General features: G+C 45.2%; 1 protein-coding gene across 9 annotated transcripts in view; it reads right to left on the bottom strand.

The window, feature by feature from the left end:
• Nrx-1 (neurexin 1) overlaps nt 1-20,056 on the bottom strand; it is a 345,279-nt gene extending 325,223 nt beyond the window's left edge. For all 9 annotated transcript variants that reach the window (XM_076893320.1, XM_076893321.1, XM_076893322.1 and 6 more), the window contains exon 1: nt 19,404-20,056. In XM_076893320.1, the coding sequence (XP_076749435.1) occupies nt 19,404-19,997 (594 nt within the window). In that variant the 5' untranslated portion in view covers nt 19,998-20,056. The remainder of the gene's footprint in view (nt 1-19,403) is intronic.
• Nucleotides 20,057-21,244: the final 1,188 nt, after the last annotated feature.

Raw genomic sequence — 21,244 nt, 5'->3', positions numbered from 1 at the left:
TCGCCGTCATAATTTCAGCTTGTTCCGAATAAATTTAGTGGTTCATTATCGCGTGTCATAATGATCGCTGTGGTTATCTCGTTTCTCAATAATTTCCTTCCATTCTCAAGCGCAGGAATTATTGTATTTTATCAGGCTGTAACAAATTTGCCTTATTTATCCGAAATGAAAACTAACAAAGCTAATATTATAATAATAGAATATAATAATAAAATAATAAAGAAATTTATTTATATGCCTATTAAAATACCAATTTGTTTCTTTGAAATAATTTACCATTTTTTGATCAAACGAAAAGGTGCCATTTGTAAAAATGATCGTTTCTGAGTTCTATTGTGTTGCAAGTATCGCAGAAACAAATTAATACGATATAGAAGTGAAAAACGTGGTGTAACTTCATAGAAAGATCGTAAGTAAAGAAAGACCGGGTCTCAAGATAAAAATGGTCATTTGTATTACACGCGTCCCGATATTTACGATCGGCCATTACCGTCCGCGGGAACGAGGACGTTCTATACACTATACACACTTTTTAAGAGGTCATATTGTCAAGTGACTCAATAACTGTGCCAGATTGCACCTATTCCAGTCGTCACGAATACATTACCTACTTTTTTGCCGTAATCATGATTCACGCAATCGTGACCATCTTCTTAGAAGTACAAATGCATTTGGTAGTTCGGTAAACATTATAGCGTGTAACAGCAGGTACTTAGGTACACAATAACGCCACAAAAATGCCATTGGTGGCTATAAATTGATACAGTGGTGCTATTCGAAGACCATATTTACTATTCGTCTAAAAAACGGTACTTTTAAATGCACTGTGTTTCTCAAAGATTCGGGACTAACCAGCAGACGATGAACTAGTTCTACGTATCCTCGTTTCCTTATTTTACCATCGCACACTAACCTCCAACGCCGTCATTTCGCAATAACGCGAGATTGCTAACATCTATGCAACGCGATCTCAGCTTGGCGATTCACGATCATTTCCACGGACGTGTTTCTACTTAAAGCGGTCGAATGACGTGCCATTTCGAGGCGAAATAAGTCAAGTACTCGGGAATCAACGCAGAGAGTCGCTCGTGTACGTGTTTAAGAGGTCTCTATCGCGGCAGGAGAAATCGTGCATTCCGTTTCGTAGGAAGCTCATAGTTTACGAGCGACCCCCGTTGATATTTGTGGTTTATGGACCGGCGGCCGTCGAATATGAAACTCGTGATTGCCACGTTTCGGACTGCTCCCGTGGCCTTTCGCGATATCCCGATTATTAAGTTTACGTTCCAACAGAGAGCCTGGACGAGCGATTCAACGGGACTAAGCTCTGCCCCCGCCGCGTTTTATCCTTTCCAAACATTTGCTTTCGACGCTCGTCGCGGCACGTTCTCTGGGTCAATGCGAAAGAAGAAGAAGAAGAAAGAAAGAAACACTCGACCAGTATTTCTTCTCTCATCTTTCTTCATCTTCATTCTCATTATATCGTACAGGGCTCGTTTACTCGAACACGCGATTCTTTGTTTCACGATTGGGTCAAGTTTATGGCGAAGCTTGTACAACAGCTCGCGGAGACAAGCTGCGCGTGGGTTTGCAATACCCACGAGACTGAGCCGTTTTCTACGGAGATGCTCGCGTTCTTTTGGAAAACGCGAATATCTTGAACCGTGTTCGCGAAAAATTTATGGTTCGCGTTGGTACTTTGTATTTATGGTTCGCTGTCGACGGTGAAGCGCTCTGTGTACATGAAAATTGCTCGCAGCAAAACGCAAATAGACCGCGAAAATCTCGAGTATTTCGTCGTAAACCATTATATAGCTCGATATCTATACAAAAGAGCTGTTTTCGAAATTTTACAGTATCGATAATCACGTGTCAGTCCACGAAGAGTCTACAACCGCAACATTCTCAACGCAAAAATTCCATGTTCACAATTTCGAAAATCCGCAACAGTTCGTTATTTACAGGTGCATCGAGAAGTTCGTCGAGGACGCAAACGAGCAACGCAGCCGCTCGCAGGAGCCGCGAGGATCTCCGCCAACTGCACTCGAAGCGAGCCCACCACTCAGAGTACAATTACAAGCCGATGTTTGGACAACGAAGTTCGAAAGAAGACCGGAATCGGCGAGCAAACAAGAGAGATCGTCAGAGCAGCCGGGTGCAGGTGACTCGATAAAAAGGAGTAGCGAGAGGACGCGAAAGGGCAACGGCGGAGGAGGAAGAAAGGAATAGCATCCAGAGTGCTCCAGGTGGCGGGGGTGGACGAAGACGTATCGATTATCTCGCTCGACTTTGCGCAAACGAGACCGCAGCGGCGCGAAAGTACGATCGAAGATAAACCCACGTTCCTCCCTTCCGGTAAGGTCGCTCGAGAAGCAGGATGGCGAGGGTTCGAGGAGGGGGTGGGTGTTCTCAAGTCCCCTCGACGGACCGTCTACCCTTCGAGGATAAAGCTCGTGGGACGACTTCATCATCGATGGTCGAAGCCTTTTTTTCAGGATCCAACCAAGGGAGAATAAGAAACCGCCGCATCGTCTAACGACCGTAAATCCTTTGCGAGGAAAGGGAAGAAAAAAGGAGAACAGAGGAGCGATTGCTCGTCGCCCGAGGAGCTTCCTGTAGTCCTCGTTCGAGTCGATCGCTCGATTTTGTAGCGTCAACTCTGCGAAGCGATGTCGATTTTCATTAAGTAGGATCAACGGTGTTAATTAAGAGTTTGGTGGTACTTGTTGTCGATTTAAATTTGAAATTCTGCAGGATTATTCGCGTACTTACCCTGGATCGGTTAATATAGATGTCGCTAAGTTGTTAAAAAAATATATTCGTACGAAAACATCCGCGTGTTACCCCAAAGCTTGCGAGTGTATTTTATAAATTTCCAACGCGAGTTACGCTGCGAACGGTTCCAAGTCAGCTGTAAAATATGTAACGAGGAATCCGGGACGCGCGGGCCGCGTCTTCGGAATTAAAGCTCGACGTGCGCGATACCAGGGTACGCGCTCGAATATTTCGGGATTTACAGAGCTAATACCAAGACGAGCCGCCGGTTTCTGCACGCGTTCCCAAGAATGTCGATATCGGCATCGCTCCTCATTTTTCCACCCCCTCTCGCCTTTCTCACGTCAAATTACGCGATCGAGCACCGGGAGAGCTTCGAGGCTCTCGAATTTATCGAATTTCTCCGGGGAGCCGAGCCACGGTGCCGCAGTAACGTTCAAAATCCTCGAGACAGCTGCAGCAACACAAATGTCGCCGTTGTCGCCGTCTTCGAACCAGCAGAGAACGACGAGGGGAACGCGAGGCTAACCAACGCGAGACGGGCGCCCAGCGTCGAGGCGAAACGTATAAATGTCCAACTGGGGGTGGTTACGGGGAGGGAACCGCGTCGTGTATCGGACGGCGAAGAAATCAATGGTTTATAAATAATCGCGACGCCGCTGGTGTCGAGGTCTCCTCGCTGTTCCGTATCGCTATCGAAGCCACGGTATTAAATTCCTATTATGTCGACGCTGAGTGGAAGCCAGGCTGCCGGCGGCGAGAAGAACGCGGAAAAGAGACTCGAGTTGGGGGTGTAAGAAACGAAAGGCTCCGCTAGTCGAGGGTATAAGGTATCGTTTGAAAGGAGACTCGATGCCAGTCGAGACCAGACTCTTCCACTTCTGCACATTTTCTTTCGACCGTCCCCACTCGTACGTACCCGCTGTCGCGAGTCGCAGCTTCCGGCTCCGTCGTCCTCCTCTTCTCGAGCGGAGGACGAGACCCCCGGCTGGATTGGTCGTTGCTCGACTATCCCACGGGTCGTCTCGTAATCCGAACGGACACCGTGTCCGTTCGTGCCTCCGAGTTCCTTTTATTTTCCTTCCTCTTTAAAAAGGGGACAGGGTAAACAAAATATTGAATCGTCGCCACGGCAAATGGCGGATTTAGAAATGGCACCTCGCTGGAACTGGCTTCGACGGACGCGTTGCGTTCGATTTTTATGCTGCTGATAAAATGGTTCGTGGTTTCGATTTTTGTTTCCGGGGAATTGTTTCGTAATCGACGTAGAACTTTCTGAATAACATTATCGTGGCATGTAGATAATCTTGCAGCAAAACTATTGTTCGCATCTCGCTTATGGTCCTTTGATACCATTAAATTTTCCGCTAATTACTATTTATATCTAGAAATTAGTTATAAGAAAGCAGTTGCTTTCACTTATTTTATAGAAAATGTCATATATGCGATAATTTGTGGTTCGACGTTTGCACCAAGAAAGAAGATTTCTTCCAAAGTAAAATTGCCAAAGTATCTCGAACCCGATGAAACATTTATGACCACTTTTGTATCGAATCGAGACTTATTAACGAAGTGGCAGCCACAGCTGAAGGAGACGTGGAAATAATAGAAGCAGATACAAAGGAGCAGGAGAGAGAAGAGCGCTTATTGAAGAAAATTGCAAGTCACCGTCCAAGGACAACATTGGCTCGACTTCCGCGAGCCCCGCCGGAAGTTGACTTTGGCGAACTCCTCCGCCGAGTTAAAACGAAGATCCCGGGAAATCTCGTTCGCCGGCAAACAACGGTGACGGCGATAACGCGTGGCTGACGACGCTTCCTGGACACATCCAAGGCCTGTAAAAGCTGCACCCGGCTCAGGGTAGTTCGGTAGCGATAAATATTCTAAAACGAGCTCGGATTGAGGCGCGAGCGACGCGCGTTTTTCGAGCTTCTCATCCCTTTGCAGGCAGCTCGCGCTCCTCGAGACGAACTTTAACGCTCCCCGCGAACTTCCACGCGAACTTCGATCAGAGCTGATAGTTCCACTCTGTAAACAGCGTTGAATTATTCAGCGATTCGATAGAGATAATTCATAAAAGAGCGCCGTGATGGCGGACAGAGGTATTTTCTTGGCGCAACTCTTCGGTTCAGCTGGTACGTAGTTGAGCAAACGAAAGATAGAAATGTTTCCTTTCCTTTTTTCGAGGGAACAGATCAGGTTTAAGTTTTGGATATTTAAGAAGTATTATTAGGATGAATATCTATGAGATAGATGTTTGCAGAAGGTATTTATCGCGTCACTTGAATATTAATTCTACATTTTCAATTCTATGTCTTCGTTCTTATTTTTGGAAGGTTCAATGTTCCTCTTCAACGCTACATGATCGATAATTCGACAAATATCCTTCTAAAAATACTTTTAGCACGATTCTAAAGCGATTGCTCGCACAAATTCGCTAATCAAATGGTCTGCGTTAATTGACACTATTTCAAGGATCGATACGAGTATCTATGATAGAATTAAGAACTTTCCAAGGAAATACGAGAAAATGGTATTCATAAATGATAGAAGAAGACTTTCTTTCTAGGCTGCTCGACAATCACAGCTTCGCAAAATCGATCTGCAACCGCACACGGTTTCCACGCGCGCTTTGGCGCAGACATTTGTCATCTGTTTTGACGATGAGAAAATATTTCCCCTGTATTTCACCTATAAAATTGCTGTCCCGAACGCGAGACACGAGAATGTCGTGAAAAGCATTTCGCGCAGTGGAAACGCTCCGCGCGTGCAATTTTTCCCTCTTCCACCCCCCACGAGAGTACATTTGCAACCGCGCCATCAGCTATGCGAGTGTGTACACGTTCCAAGAGACTTTATTATTCTCGTGCCACGAAAGTCGCGAGCTCGTTGATTTCTCGACGACGATTTTAATCGAACGCTGAAATTTCGAAACGAATGGCGGGAGCTTTCGAAAGTTTCGAACGAAGGGTGGACGCGCTCGTTCGCCATTACGAAACGCGAACACACGCGTGCTCTTGATCTTGCCTCCTCTCGAGGACAGAGGTGAATTTTCAATCGAAAGACTGTGACGCTTCTTCTCGAGAATCTACGTGTTTGTTTACCAGGTTTCCATGCATATTACGGAACGCAAGTTTCGTATTACTTCCTGGTTGAAGGAAGAATGGGTCGTTGTGCGTCCATCATGAACTCTGACTTGTTTTATATTAATAATTGATGGCATATCTTATGGTGATTACGTAGAGAATCTTCAATCGAAAGAAGACGTCGCTCGTATATTTCAATGTCAACATAAAACATTAGAAATAATTAACAGAAGACGTGTTCGCCAATTTTCCTTAATTTTGCCTGAATAAATTCTTCATTTCTCGTACATAAAAAAATAGAAAGAATCAATCGAGAAGTCATCTGCCGTACGCGAGATACAACAGTGAATTGTTACATTATATAAACGGTGTCTGACCAATGTTCACGAGCGCGCAGCGCGCCCCTAAACGAGCTCGCAGCATGCGACGAGCAACTTTCCGCCACTCATATACGGCTTCGCGGCTCTGAACGGGTTAACAGCTGACAAAGGAACCTCTGTCGCGATTAATTAACATTTGTCTCTGACTGTTCCAAGTTTTGTATCTAACCGGTGGGTTGGGGCGATTAAAGCCCGGGCACTTTGCAGGACGAGCGTCTTAACCGGCCAGCATTCGAAGCCTGATTGCATCTAAAACCGACTTTCGAAGTGCAATGATTCTATTTCACGATCGACAGCTAACTGTCTGGCTGACTAACTACTAATTGACCGCCCACTTCGGAAAGTATCGAGACTCCACCTCTTGGCTACGGTTATCGTGCCCCTTGTCGGGGAGAAACTTTCCCTCGGGGTCTTCCGCGGAAGATTCTTGTTCTTCGAGAATCGTTCCAGGCTAATTTTTATCTCGACTTCCTGTGAAGCATGGATATCGAGAGCGGAAAAAGCGAAAGAAGCGAACTTCTTCCAAGTTACTTCAGCGAAAAGAGTAACAAACGACGCGCAATAACAGCAGGAATTGATCGTACGTTAACTAACAACGTAAAGTTCGCGGATAAATTGGTACTGCCCACTTCTGACAGACTCAAAATGAAACTTCACAACTTCTCTCATTACTAACGAACATAAAAATATAATATTTGAATAATTAGACGAATGACACTCGTAAACGCAACTATACAAAGGTATTGTATCTTCAGCAGCGTGGAGTTGGTAACTATTATTTTTTGTGATAGTCGAACGTGTGCCAAAGAAGCCAGCGCCCTTCAGACTAATAGGCCACACTGTAAGGGACACCATTCGTACTTTATTGGGCTCGTGTTGTACGTCTTGGACAAAAGGGAGCAGGTTAATCGCGGAATGGGCGTGTTTGGATCGTCCCTCGAAGGGAGCAAAGGGTTGGAGGGAGAGCTGCACGGATCCGGAAGTACCATGCCCTGGGAATATGGCGAGAATTTCGCCGGAAGCGAGAAACGCTCTCGCTCTTCCGCGGTCTGCTCTGTTCGTGGATCTTACGACAAAAACGAGCATCGTTTCTCCGACGCTCGTAACTCGTCTGGCTAGGAGGAGGCACTGTGCGCGGCTGTTCGAAACTCCCACTCTTTTTGGGGTTCAATGGACACCCTTAAGATGACGTTTGTCGGGGATGAGTTTCGCGAAACGTTTTGCCAAGTAACGATGCAATTTGAATTCTTACTTTTGAAGTTAAATTGAGAAATTCTTCAACTATAGAAGATTAACAACCATTGCATTTGTTATAACATCTTCGCAAGTAATACTATAGTATTTTCGAAACTCCTCTTTTTGGGGTTCAATGGACACCCTTAGGAGGACATTCGTCGTGGATAAATTTCGCGAAACGTTTTGCTAAGTAACGATGGAGAGAATTTTGAGTATTTCGATAGAGACGTACTTTTATTTGAATTCCTACTTTCGAAGTTAAACTGAGAAATTCTTAAACTATAGAAGATTAACAACCGTTGCATTTGTAACGATCATTACAAGTAATACTATAGTATTTTCTGAAGATTGTAGGGATTTAAGATGCGAAAGCAACTCATGGATTCAGCTTGAAAATAATTATAAAATTAGATTGGGGTTCATAGAGTTGAACCAAGGAATTTAAAGAGCACAACGCGTGCACTCGTGTACATTTATACTGCTAACTTTCGAAACAATAAATACCGCGCTCATTGACCGCGGAATGAAATAATTCAAATAAACGCACGTTCAATTACCAGTGACGTTAACGCACTCGAACATTTGCACGCCGCTGCTCGAGTTAATCAACAACCAAGTAATGAATCATTGATCGCGTTTTCCACGACTCGAATGGGAAGGAAAACTGTATTTCCTGGGTAGACCGTTGTTATGCCGCGCGTACGAGCAGAAAGAGGGTGGGCGAAGGGTTGACGCGTAATCGATTAAGAAGCGCATCGGTGTTCCGCGATTCTGCTTGTCCTGAATCGCCACTCAGACAGGCCAATGGAAATCGAGGACGCCTCGCAGCCAGGCCGATGCACGCATTAAAACGCGAACGCATCCCTTCGCGAGCAGCGCAGCCACGATGCCCCGATTTCTAATTGAATCGCTAGGAGATTGCTTCTGATAATGACAAACCAAATTTCAGCTTCTTCGCGGCGACGAGACTTTCGCGGGGTTCTGCAACTCGCGAGGAACATTCTCGTCGACTGACAGAGGTTGCTCTCTCTGGTAAATTTAATTAGTCCTTCCGACTCGCCAGCTACGATTATTTCCTTTCGTCGTAAAGTTCTTGCCTCAAAGCATTGACAGAATTGGTTCACATACTTTTAATTTCACTGCTGCACCCCTTTAACGACGCTTAACGAAGGATAACGAATATGGAAGCAAGAATAATAAAATTTGTATTTTTTTTCTATAGCTCAGGTTTTTTTTCTGTAATTTCTATGCCAGATGTGGAGACTATGTATAGTTAATTGGAGGTTGCTAATTGTTCTTTTATTTTTGACGCGTGGAAATACAATTATAGTGTCATAATTGAAGACTTGCCTCGATTGTTAATTTTGGTAGGGGTGATATTGTTCGAATCGTTTATACTGGCTTCAAACGACTCGAACCATCGAGAGTTTGTACGTATCCACATCGACGTGACTTTTTGTATACAATATGGGTCAGAAAATGCGCAGACCTTCAACGTCGCAGCACCTCTGACCCCAAAAAGAATTGACGTCAGACTACCCCCGTTGCGTCTTAGACGAAACAGTGTCGCGGCTGTTGAAAAGGCATACTCGCGAGAAAACTGTAGCTCTCTGTCGAAACGTTTCGTTCTTTCTTATATCCAAAACGCTTTATACTTCGCTCGTGTAATTTACGACTCGATCTTGCCAGTCTTATTTCAGAATAATTAATTTCTGCTGTGCCTCGTTGCGAACAGAGGAACAATAATTCTCCCTTCTACGTTCATTTGGTCGAACAATGGGAAATCTTTCGACACGTCCGCGATATAATAATTCCATTATCATCTCTGTCGACGGTGTATCGTTGAAATACAGATTCGAGAGAAAGAAACTCGAGCAGCCAGGCGAAAACACCGAATGGGTTAAGCCGCTCGAGTTCATCGACGGGAAATAATAACAATAACGCGGGCATTAATCTTCTCGGTCTGTTATACCGCCCAGGTCCCTGACAAACGATGAATACTTGAGGCTATAACGTTATAAAGGCTTCGCGAAACAAGCAGCCCCATTACTTCGTCCAGGACAATGGACACGTGCGTAAAACACACACGCGAAAGTATCGCGCGCGGAAATCGACTCCGTCGAGGGGGATGAATTTTCTCGGGGGCGTTCGCGTCGATCGAACGGAGCTGGCTAAATTGATTCGATGAATTCGAGAGCAAACTGTACGACGCGAATTACGATTTGATGGAAGGATTCCGTTGAACGGTAATTTATACTGTTCGCGTGGCTTTCAATTCTGATGCACGGACCTGCGCGTTCCTCGAGCCAAGCGAGGGGTGCGATTTCACCTGAGGGTGCGACTGGCGACGAGCTTGGGGTGGTCGATGGAAATATTAAGTAAAATGAACGATATTTTCTATTACAATGTGAACTGATAAAAGCAGTTGCGAAATAAGAAGAATTAAATAAAGTGAAGAAAGAATACCTTTGGAAGTTTTGCAAGATCAGGGCGATTAGGGTGCCTACGAGTGGTTATGTAGGATAGTTTTACACGTCCAACTGTTTCGTGAACTTTTAACATCGATGAAGACGTGCTCCGCGAATTTTCAGAAGCTCAACGTAATTTTCGTTATTGCTCTTCATCGTGGTACGAGCCTGGCTTTTAGCAGCACTCTCCAGAATTTCTCCCAGGAATGCTCGAGCATCATTTGCAATAATAATAAGACTGAGATTGTATCGAATCGCTTACTTACTCGACGTGAATAATTGAGTATCAAAATGCATTACTAGTTTCCTTAATATCGTAGCGAGTAATCCGTGATGCTGGCAGCGTTTGGGATTAAAATTTTAAGCCGCCATTTCATCGCGAAGCATCGTTCAAATTAAATCTGTACTTTCGAGTGGTCTTAGAGCTGCAGCCTGTCAATTTAGCGCAAGACACTTCTCGATATTTCTGTCTTAAGAGTTCGAATTGTACGTCGATAAAAATTGATGGAAAATGATCGTGGAGGTAGAGAGTCGAATAATATCGAGCGCCTCGATTTCTTTTAATAAAGCTGCCAGTTTTTAATATTTCGACGAACTCTAAAACGTGATACGTGTAATGGCATTATTGCATTTCGTATTTGGCGGGATTCTAAATATTAATAGCGACGTTGCCGTAAATATTTGAAACGACTCGCAAGTTGGAAAATGAAGGCGGTCTTCCTTCACTTCACGTTGAACGAGTAGCTAATTTTGTTTTTACTTTTCATTTAAGCGAACAGAAAACGCGCCAGTGTGCAAACAAAAGTGATCCCCGAAGACCGTCGCCGCTTCCTAAACAGAAAGTTTAACGTCGATCCTCCGAGACCGACGTAACGTTTAACGCGTTAAGATTTAATACAACTCTGGTCGAAGAACAAATGAAAAATATTCAAATTACTTTCGAACAACAGACGCATCGACAATAGAGACTTAATACTGTACGTTCGATTTCCTGTTTGTATAAAATATTTGAATTCTAAATACACTGCGCTAATCGATAAATATGCGCGCAGGAATTCGAACGTTATAAAATGAGAAACAACGTGTTTGTGGCATTAGTCGAAGCAAACATTTTCAATTTACGTTCGCGGTAATGGGATTTCCATTTAGAACGCGTAGACGTTCTCGAATAACTTCGCGCGTCGATACAAAAAAGATGCGAGAATAATTCAGCAATTATTGCACATTAAATATTCGTAAACAGTGAATGGGGCGACACGTTTCAACGTATAAAATATCCGTTCGTTCGTTAATTATTTCTTTTGTTATTTTAATCGATTAAACACCGTGAAACGTGGCGAACAAGTTCGGTAATTATACTTTTATACGAGTTAATGGAACGAGCGCGATGGCACAGGTTAATTCGAACAGGTTCGCGTTTGAAACCCTTGTCGTTTGAAAGAAATGCCGGAAAATCGTAGAAACGTTCGAATTTGTTACTCTACGCGTTATTAACTGAGCAGGATAAGGTATTTATCGTTCAATTTTACGCACGAACAAAGCACGCAACGCGTGTCGTGCACCCTCAGCTGGCCAGCTTTGCTAATGCTTCCGTCCACTTACCCTGTATTTTCGTTCGCTTGTTCGAGGGTGTTCAAACGTGATCGAGAAAACGTATCGATTAACACGCGAGAGAAGTGATTATTCTCGTCTCAGTTAATGGAACCCTGTCAAATTTCTATCTTCGATCGTATTAGAACGTTCTAACCAAAAATTAATCTTATTTCTCAAATACCATCTCCAACAAAATGTTCCATTTTTTTTAATCAAATTTCTGTCGAATTCTCCGACAAGTTGTATAATTAACATGCTCCACGTCCTCGATAATCTCACAGATCGCAGATACCCAAGATCCATCCACATCATGCACAGAACTCTTCAAAAAGTAACTTATCGAGTACTTATTTAAAATCAGTTCCATCTCGATCATTCAACAAGTCCACAATTACAACCATTTCTAATCATTCTCTGCTAAAAACAAATTTAAAAATCCACGATTAATCGAACAACCCTCCAACGATCTAAAGGAAGCAAAAAAAAAACCATCGAAAAACTGGCGCACTTCTTCGCCAGACTACGCGCGCAAATACGATGGAGCATAATCGTACAACTTAATTAACGTCACTCGCAGCGCGTCTGGTAATTAGATGTTTCAAGCGTTATTAATCGCAGATAAATCGCGGACCCGTTTCGCCGCGCCTTTTCACCCCTGCTCTTAAAACCGCCCCAGTCGAGCGGCTCGCTCGGGCTATCGTCGCTGATAATTTCCCCGCGTGAAATGAAAATATTCGCATTAAAAAATCGCAGCCTGGTAATGGGTACACCGCTATCGCTGTCACCGCGACGGATAACATAGCCCACGATCTATCAACGAGTGGACTATGATGGATGGATTCGTAGATTATGCGTCGATCAATAGCGCGTCCGTGCACAGCCGCGTATCGTGGGATGCGCGCGAGATTTACCATCGAACCGATTGATAAATGTGTTTGCGTTTTCTTATATGCATTTGGGACAGTTATGTAGGTCGCTGGCTGTTAATTCACAGTGTAACACGTTGGCCTGCACACAACGCCAGTAATTGAAACGCACCCGGTTGTGCGCGTCGAGGATTATAATATTGATCGAATTTCCGTCGCTCTCTCGCGGCTCTGGCGATTTCTAACTCTCCTCTGCATCTTGGCGTTTAAAGGGGGACTCGACTGCGAGCGTGGAAAACGTGATCGAAATTTCGATACCAGAGGGGGTGGTGCGCGAGTGAATGAACGAATTTAGGATGCGTTTCGAAATGGGGGGAACGCACGGTGGAAAAATGTCGTTTTAATCGATCGTGACGGGGGAAATGCTTCGTCCACGGGGATAAAAAGTTTCCTCGTATAAAGTCTGTATTGTAGATTATAGTCGCTGTCAGTAGTTCGCGTAGAAACGCGGCCACGTCGTTTCCGATTTGACGCGTGCGTCTCGCGGAACGGATCACGAGGTCGAAGTCGTCGCTTTTTGAGAATTAACAAATGCGATTGGTCCCGCGGACGAGCGTAGCTTTGGAGAAAATATTTGGCAACCAGCGACATGAAGAATATTTTTAGCAGCAATTTATCTCAATTATTCTTTCGCAGAACAGGAAAGATAAATTTGTATCGATTTGCGATAAGATAAAATGTACAAAAACCAAAAGCAAGATAATTAAAACCATCGTGCATCGAGATTTCGATCGTCAGCGATAGTAAACGCCGCCATGTTGGTACCAACGCGCGTTCCTCAAGATCATCCGCTAAAGTGGAGAACGCGAGCACTCTCAGAGCAACATCTCTTCTAACAGATTAGAGAAATCAATCCAAAACTAAGACGAGAACCAGAATAATTATATCGTAACGCAGCTGATTGCTGCGTGTCGAAAAATGAACTAAGTTTCGCGAGGGCATCGCCGTCGATTAATCCAATGGCGATCAGTCAACGTCGAACGGTGGCGTGGCACTGGACTTATCTTTCCAGCAACGATATCCTTTTCTCGTCTATTAATCACGCTTATCGTCTTTTCCCGTTTCTTTCGATCCCACGCGAATGAAACACCGTCCCGTTCGATACTGGCGGATTGAAAACTCGAGGAACCCGGCTCGAAGCGAGGCGTAATTGATGGGCTTGTCGCGAACGCACGCGTTAACATGTCCGCTGGTTATCGCGTCGCGTCGTATAATAAACCGTTATCGTCGCGAAATAATAAACGCGCGCGCGCGCACACGGTTACGAGGAGAAGGAGGAGGTCTATCCCGAGGGAAACTCGAGGATGAAAGCCGGCTTTCTTTCGCGGCGCGGACTCAATGAATATTCGGATCGAACACGATCAAGCCTCGGATTCAATCTTCCGCTATTAAGATGTTGTAAAACCCGGATATTAAGGCGGATAAACGATAAGCTCGAGAGTTTTACTGACCCGCGTGATTTATTGCCTGGCAAGTTGCTCTAAAACCTGTATTCGACGGTTGTACACACGAGCGTTCTCCTTTTTTTCTCTCTCTGTTGCGTACGCCACTTATCGCGTTCGTGATCTTGCATTTATTACAGAAATGCATCGAGCTGGGTTATTCGTACGTATACTGGTTATGATACACGACGACGAAACGGTTATATGTACAGAGACGGTTATGCAAGACATTACGCGAGGCATTGTGTAATTAATCGACGACGTTTGTCGACGAGTATATTCGATTCAACTTGTGGTTGCAATCGCTTAGAGTATCGCTTGACGTGGATATATTTAAATTTTATTGATTCTAGGAGAAATTCTGAAGGGAAAAATGTAGAAATAGTGTCTCTAGAAACGCTGTAGAAACGTTCATCAGTTTCTCTCGAGGTTGATAACGAGTCTGTCTTTCTGCTCGCGTATTCACCCCTTTGAACGACTGCACCCTCGCGTAGACGCGGTGTAACTCGCGCTAAAACAGCCGGAATAACAGCTTTGTGCGTGCAATTGCTCCACCCGCGGCAAGTATATTTATACTGGTCGTAGAATAACGTTTCTGTCTCTAACGGGGGTAGAACGTGAGATAATCAGTCCGTACGCGTCCCTATTCACCATCGAAGCAATAATATTAACGTTCGCCGATAAATTGCTACCAGTTTCGTCCATCTCTCGCGTCTACGATCCGCTCGCGCAGTTTGCTGAAGTCCCCCCGTCGAGTGCAACTTCGAGAACGACCAGGTTGCTAGTTTACTGGGAAAATAACGGGACTGCAAATTTCCTGGTCCCGCTCGACGAAGCTCCCGCGTTGCATCGCGGGTTTCTATTATTCTAATCGTGACCCATAATCTGCTAGCAACCTCCCCTTCGCTATCTTCCACAATTAAATTACATCATTGATCCTGATCTCTGTGTTCGCCTTCGTTGCACGATACTCGAAGCTAGATTCTGCTACCACGTTACACGTTAAATGAACGTCAGAACGATCTATGAGACGCAAATCTTGCCAAGTTTTGGCGATAATTCTTCTCACAAGATCGCAAAGGAATCCACGAGACGCGTCCTGGTTTCTTCCTTCGCGCGAGCACGGGCGAAATTAAATTCGAACGCGACACAGTCAGTTTCCAAGCAAGGGTACACGCCATTATCAACACACGGTGCTGCTGGTGCCGTAAAATGGAAGCTCGCCAGTGCGACGAAAGTTCATTGGCGTCCAAGCAATCGACGCGAGAAAAAAAGGAGATGGTTCCCCCGAAAGAAAATCGGCCGTTGAACCTCCGCTGCGCCGGTTCACATTTCTCGTCGATGGCCGGATGCCAAGAATGCGTCCACTCTCGTTCGTTATTAACGCTGAACCGTGCGAATTTTAACGACGCTGCTCGTTTGCCGGCGACCAAGCATAACGGGCGTATCTGCGAACGATTAGATAAGGAGACAAATCGTAGATATCCGTCAGAGAAGCAACCGGCTGGCCTGCTGTTCCTTGGCTGGCCAGCGCGCCGCGATATAATTCGAGCGACGCGACGTTATCGTCCACCCTGGATCAGAACGCGACGAATGCCCGGCCGCAATGCACGCGGACGACTTGGATTTATCGACGTGCCAGAAATTGTATTTACCCCGGTTTCATCCCTTGGATACCCTCGCTGAGACCTCGTTCAGAACGCTCCAGATTACATTCATCCCTGGTGTTTCGTTCGTGTACGAGAGCGGCTTACGTGGACGTTGGAACTTGGCTAGGAATCCTCGATCGTTCTACGGGATTTTTCACATGTCAGAACAGTGGATGAACTCTAGATATGACGCTGATCATTTTTATTGTATTTTATAATCGCTGCTATGTGAATATTGTAACCTTATCGTTGTGTTATTGATATTTGGTGAGTAGGATTTGGTTTCGATGATTGTATTAATTTGTAAGATCAATCTCTGCAAGATTAAAACGACGAACGTCAGTGGATGTTCTTACATCATTCACATGTCAGAACAGTGGATGAACTATACATAGGACGCTGACCATTTTTATTGTATTTAATAATCGCTGCTATGTGAATACTGAAACCTTATCGTTGGTGTATTCGAGTTCTTTTTATTACTTTTAGAGTGTTATTGATATTTGATGAGCAGAATAGGTGTGCAAGTTGTAGTTGGTTTCGATGATTGTATTAATTTGTAAGATCAATCTCTGAAGGATTAAAACGAGGAACGTCAGTGGATGTTGACAACGTCGCGTCGTACGATCAAACAGACGTGCGAGCAATCCTACATCAAACAGTGTAACGCTGTAACGCACGTTGTCAACTACCACGTTGCGTCGCTTTAACGTCGCGTGATTCTAGCTAACGTATCGATCGTGTTATTAAAATTTGTTCGCTCGCACGAGACGATTTAAACATTCGAAATCGTGACGAGCGATCGAAAATAAATTTAGCGAAGACGATAATCTGTTATCCATCTGTGTATCAGATTCGATTAACTGTTTTTATTAGTCGTTGTTGGTCACTTGTACATCGCGAGGTTCATTTTCCACAAAACTTGTTCGAGCAACGCAAAATTATTTATTCAGAAACCACGTCGCTTCTGAAATCAGTGTTAATAGGCACTACGAGAAGCCTCCGCTCCGCTATGACCTGGTTTAAACTCGTACAAGAAGAGCCCTCGAATTTCACTTCTATTCATTGTTGTTTGCCCCGTTCCACTATCCGCCATTTCATTTTAAAACAATCGACGATCTGTCAGTCTTGTTAAATACGGCTAGCTTTGAGGCTTACGCGAAACGAATTGTATATTTGTGTGCGATATTGATTTTAGAATGACGTAAATAAACGATACTGTATTCGAAGAGGAAGATAAAAGGTAATGATAGAAGATATAGAATTTATTAGGAGTTATGTGGAATAAATAGATACGAACCTTCAGCAGTTCAAACTTACGCGATCCGTTCTCCACGAAGGACGCTGTCCCACTGACTGAAGGAAACGCGCGACGCTACGCGTCTCGAAAAACCAAAACAAGGGAACAACATTGCCATTTCTAGGAATTATTCTCGCGATAACGTCGACGTCTGTGAAAACTTGTCCCACAATACTGTCTTTAAGAACGAAGTGACCAAATTTGAACATTCTTAAAGCTAGACAATATTGATTGAAACATCTTATGATGTCTTATTGTAACATTATTGAAACATTTCTCTAGAGCAACAATATTTTATCATCAAAAAACAAATTATACTGTATTATACTTTTCTTTAATTTCTATGTATACAAAATTTGCGAATACAGTTTGTTATCCTGTATAGGGGTACAAATAAAATTTTCAGAGTGGTTCAGAATGAACTTATCTAATACTAATGGCAAGTTCCTCGACAATAACTTTCATGGCAAATAATTGGTAAAAAATCGTTAAAAATCAAGACTGTCCCGCGAAAAGTAGAACGTCTGGTTCTTATTAATGACGATGGAAGATGTATGAGATTGAACGTGTCGACACCGTGACAATCGGATGGAATGGAATCGTTCCTCGAGTTTGCGCGAGGGGTGTAACGGACTAATCTATTCGTAGATGAACGGATTAGTAATGATAGCCAATATGCATCAGTTATAACAGCTTCATTATGGATATCACGGCGAAACTCGATATTGAAGTAAATTGGATGAAACGGAGGACAAAACAATGAACCATTTAGCCGAGTTATTTTCTTGTAACGCTGTAACGGGTTAAAACGATGATGGAATACTCTAGTAGCCATCGTTCGACAGTTTGATGCGTCTCACGTTTCTCGAATCGCGCACGTTTCATCGTAACGTAGACTGTTCCCTCGTTAAAAGTAATTCGAGGAATCTTTAACGTCCACTTGTCGGAAACAGATGATTGGAAAGCTTTCAGTCGAACGTGGACGAACAATGCACCCTCGCCAAGCGTTCCAATTAACGATCGCAGGATAATCAAGTAATCTTGAACGTATTATCGTTCCATCGCGTCAGGTACAAAACCTGGAGAGCGCAAAAAAAAAACTCTGCGAGGCGCATTTTAATTATCGTTTCGTCTCGTAACGAGAAGAATTTGACGCGTACACAACCAGCATTTAATTGCTATCCAATCTCCAAACTGCGCGCAATTATTTCACGAGCACCCCGCGCGTACACGTTCGACGCTGGCCTTTAAACGGCGAACGCTGTGAAGTTCGAATAAATCCCTCGAGAATGTACAGTTTCTTCTTTCGCGTCTAAGAAGCCGTGGCCAGTTCGGACAGTCGCGCTCGCTAAACTTAGTTTAAACGTTGAATTACTCGAGAAAAGTTTATCGCTGATTTACGCAACCGTTCGCGCGTTGAAGAGTAACGAAGAAGAAAGAAAACAGCGCGCTCTTTGATTTAACGCGACAAGCGAGCTACCCCCGTCATGACAAAGGTGCGCGAGGGCGAGGAACGGCGGAAGGAAATTCTCAACGGTGGTTGAAAAATATAAAACACCATTTCCATTTTTCGTCCTCCTCCTTCTCCGTCCGCTTTGAAACGAGCCGCGCGTTATGAAGCACCGAAACGGGTTCAACAGCATGCGTAACAATACATCAGCGGCAATGGCTGGCCCAGATTCGCGCGAACGCGAGGAATTCTTGGACCAGTCGCGATACCAGTTATGAAATTTCTCTCCACGACGCGCACGTTCGCCGATTTTAATATTTAGTGCCTGCGTTGAGTATCTTGCGGCATATCCCGCAGCTGTGATTTCATTTATTACTAGTTGCGACACTCAGGACGCTTTTTTCAGCTCGAAACGTGGACGATTCTCACCTCGAAATCAAAAATACACAGATACGACCAAAAATAAACTGACCATTAGGGGATTCGCTGCGCTACTTTGTCCTCTCTGGTTATTGATCGGTCGCTTCCTACTATTTTTGACGTATTATTTGGAGAACGAGACCGTTGAATCATCCCCCCCAGACAATGACACGCAAATCGTGGACCTCCACTGCCATTATTGCACGCAACAATCATGAAAAAAACCAAAACACATGACTCCTTCTTATTACAAAGAAATTCAACAAAATTTGAACCCAACTTCTTTAGCGATATTCGACCTTTAATCGTTCACATTCACCCACAACTTTCTCTACGAGACCAAATAGAATTCCCCATCGGAAACAGTGCTTCCACGTATCCATTATATATTCCAGCTACGTGGGAAGCTATAAAATAACCGACTATTCCTGGATTCTGCTACTGCATCGATCCGTTATGCAACTAATATAGTATAGATCAAATAGCAAAACGATCGATGCCGCTAAGCGTTCATTCTTCGCCCCATGAATCTCACCCCTCACCCTATTCCCACGCCTTGCGATCTCATTCATACCCTGCAAGCCTCTCGTACATCCCACGCACAAGTAAATATAACCCTCGCCCTGATAATCGCGATCTAAAGTTCGCAACCACCCCCAAGAAGAGTGACTCGTTTACCTTCGCGTCCCTGCTCTTCATCTCCTGCCTCCTGGGCACCGTGTTCTCACCGTCCGCGTACACAAGGTTCCTGATCAGTCCGTTGAACCTCGGCTCGAAGATCACGCTTGGCAACGCGAGCAGCGTCAGCTTGCTGTTGTACCAGCTGGGCATGCCTCCCACGTAGACGTCCGAGTTCCCAGCCAGCTTCCCGAACTCGAACTCCTTGCCACGCGACGTCGAGACTGCGCTCACGCCGTCCACCGTCAGCGTGGTGTTCTCGTTGCACCTGGTGATCTGCACCTTGTGCCAGTGGCCGTCGCCCAGGTCGTGGCCAACGGTGACGATCTGCGCGCCGCCTCCAAGGTTGTACCGCAGTCTGAGCGCGCTCTCGACCAGCTTCACCTCGAAGAAGTCGTAAGTGCCGCCGTCGTCCGTGTAGAGCAGCAAACCGTTCCCCTGCTCCGTTTTGAACTCGAACTCGAGGGTGCCGTTTAAGCCTGCGTTCCATTTCCTGAACTGGGCGTAGCTGGTCGCGGACCCTTCTAGCACGAAGGACAGGGCCATCTGGCCCAACGACACCACCAGAAACGGCAGCGCGAACGAGGAATGCATGGTTGGGTTCGTTGGCTGTGGGATCACTGCTAGATCCTGTTCATCAGATCGTTCGAGACGACGAAGTGTTTCTATTGGTACGGTTGGACAAGTTTATCGGCTGATTCTGTTACTCTTCGTCACATCACATCGAGGGTAGGAGCGTTTCTTCGTGGCATCCGATCGCAGGCGATCGATCGAAAGATCGTGGGGCCTGGAGAACGATCTGAGAAAGCGGTGGTGGAGCAGCGTAGCCTGGTGTGCGCGTTGTGCTGCGCTACGTCCTTTCTAACCACGTTGCACCGGCAGCGTTCGCACGTGAGCACGCGAAAACGCACGCGCGGACTGTCTCGGCTGCGTGCGTGGGTGGTAGATACGGAAAGAGAGAGTGACCGTGCACACACGTCCGTGTGGAATCGAGGACGAATCCTTTTGCTGGACGCTCTCGTGCGTTTCGAGGTACTCCTCTAGGGTGCTTCGATGGCTTCGAGATTCGAGGGTGAAGTAGAACGGAAGCTTCGCGTTCTCCAAGAGTGGAGCAGGGTGGAAGTGGTGTTTGGTCGTGGCTCTCGAGGAATGTGGCTGGAGAATTAACACGAGGAACGATTTTCTAGCTCGCGATGCGTCAGATCCGGTCTGTCGTACTTGATCGTTAATGCGTAAAGTTGGAGAGGGTTAGTCGAGGTCACGTAACACGCGACGGAGCACAACTCTTCATTGGATTCTTCGCTTAACTCGCGTACACACGTTCGAGCCACCACTTCGTTGCTGTCGTTACGGGAGTATCACTTCACGATCACGTTATCCACAATTCGATCCTGACGAATCTTCCCCGGTCACCTGGCGCTTACGCGAATCTCCGCCGGATCGCGTGTAACGAAATTCACTATCCAATAATCAGATCGACGAAACCTTGTTAGCAAGATTCTCGCTTACAGAATTGCGGTGCAGTCGGTAGTTTCCGGTCGAGATCATGTTTCCGACGCGGAACGATTCAAGCGTCAACCCCTTTCGCGTTCCGTTGCCCCTAAACGAGTTCTTCGTGTCAAGGCTGAAACGGTTATTACCTCTCCACCACGTGACACCCTTTTCACTTCGACATCCTCGCAAGAGTAACTGGACTGCGATGAAATGTTTCGATCACTTCTATCAGTGGCGCCTGATGACCTCTCTCGAGTGTCACTTCACCTCTCGTTGAAAAGAATTCGAATCCGCACGATAATTAACGCTGCTTATACCCTAACGCTGGTTTGTTATCCCGTCAGGCG

This window comes from Xylocopa sonorina, chromosome 4 (genome assembly GCF_050948175.1).
Source record: "Xylocopa sonorina isolate GNS202 chromosome 4, iyXylSono1_principal, whole genome shotgun sequence".
NCBI lineage: Eukaryota > Metazoa > Arthropoda > Insecta > Hymenoptera > Apidae > Xylocopa > Xylocopa sonorina.
Note: the sequence above shows the minus strand (reverse complement) of the source record. Positions and strands in the feature narration are given on the sequence as shown.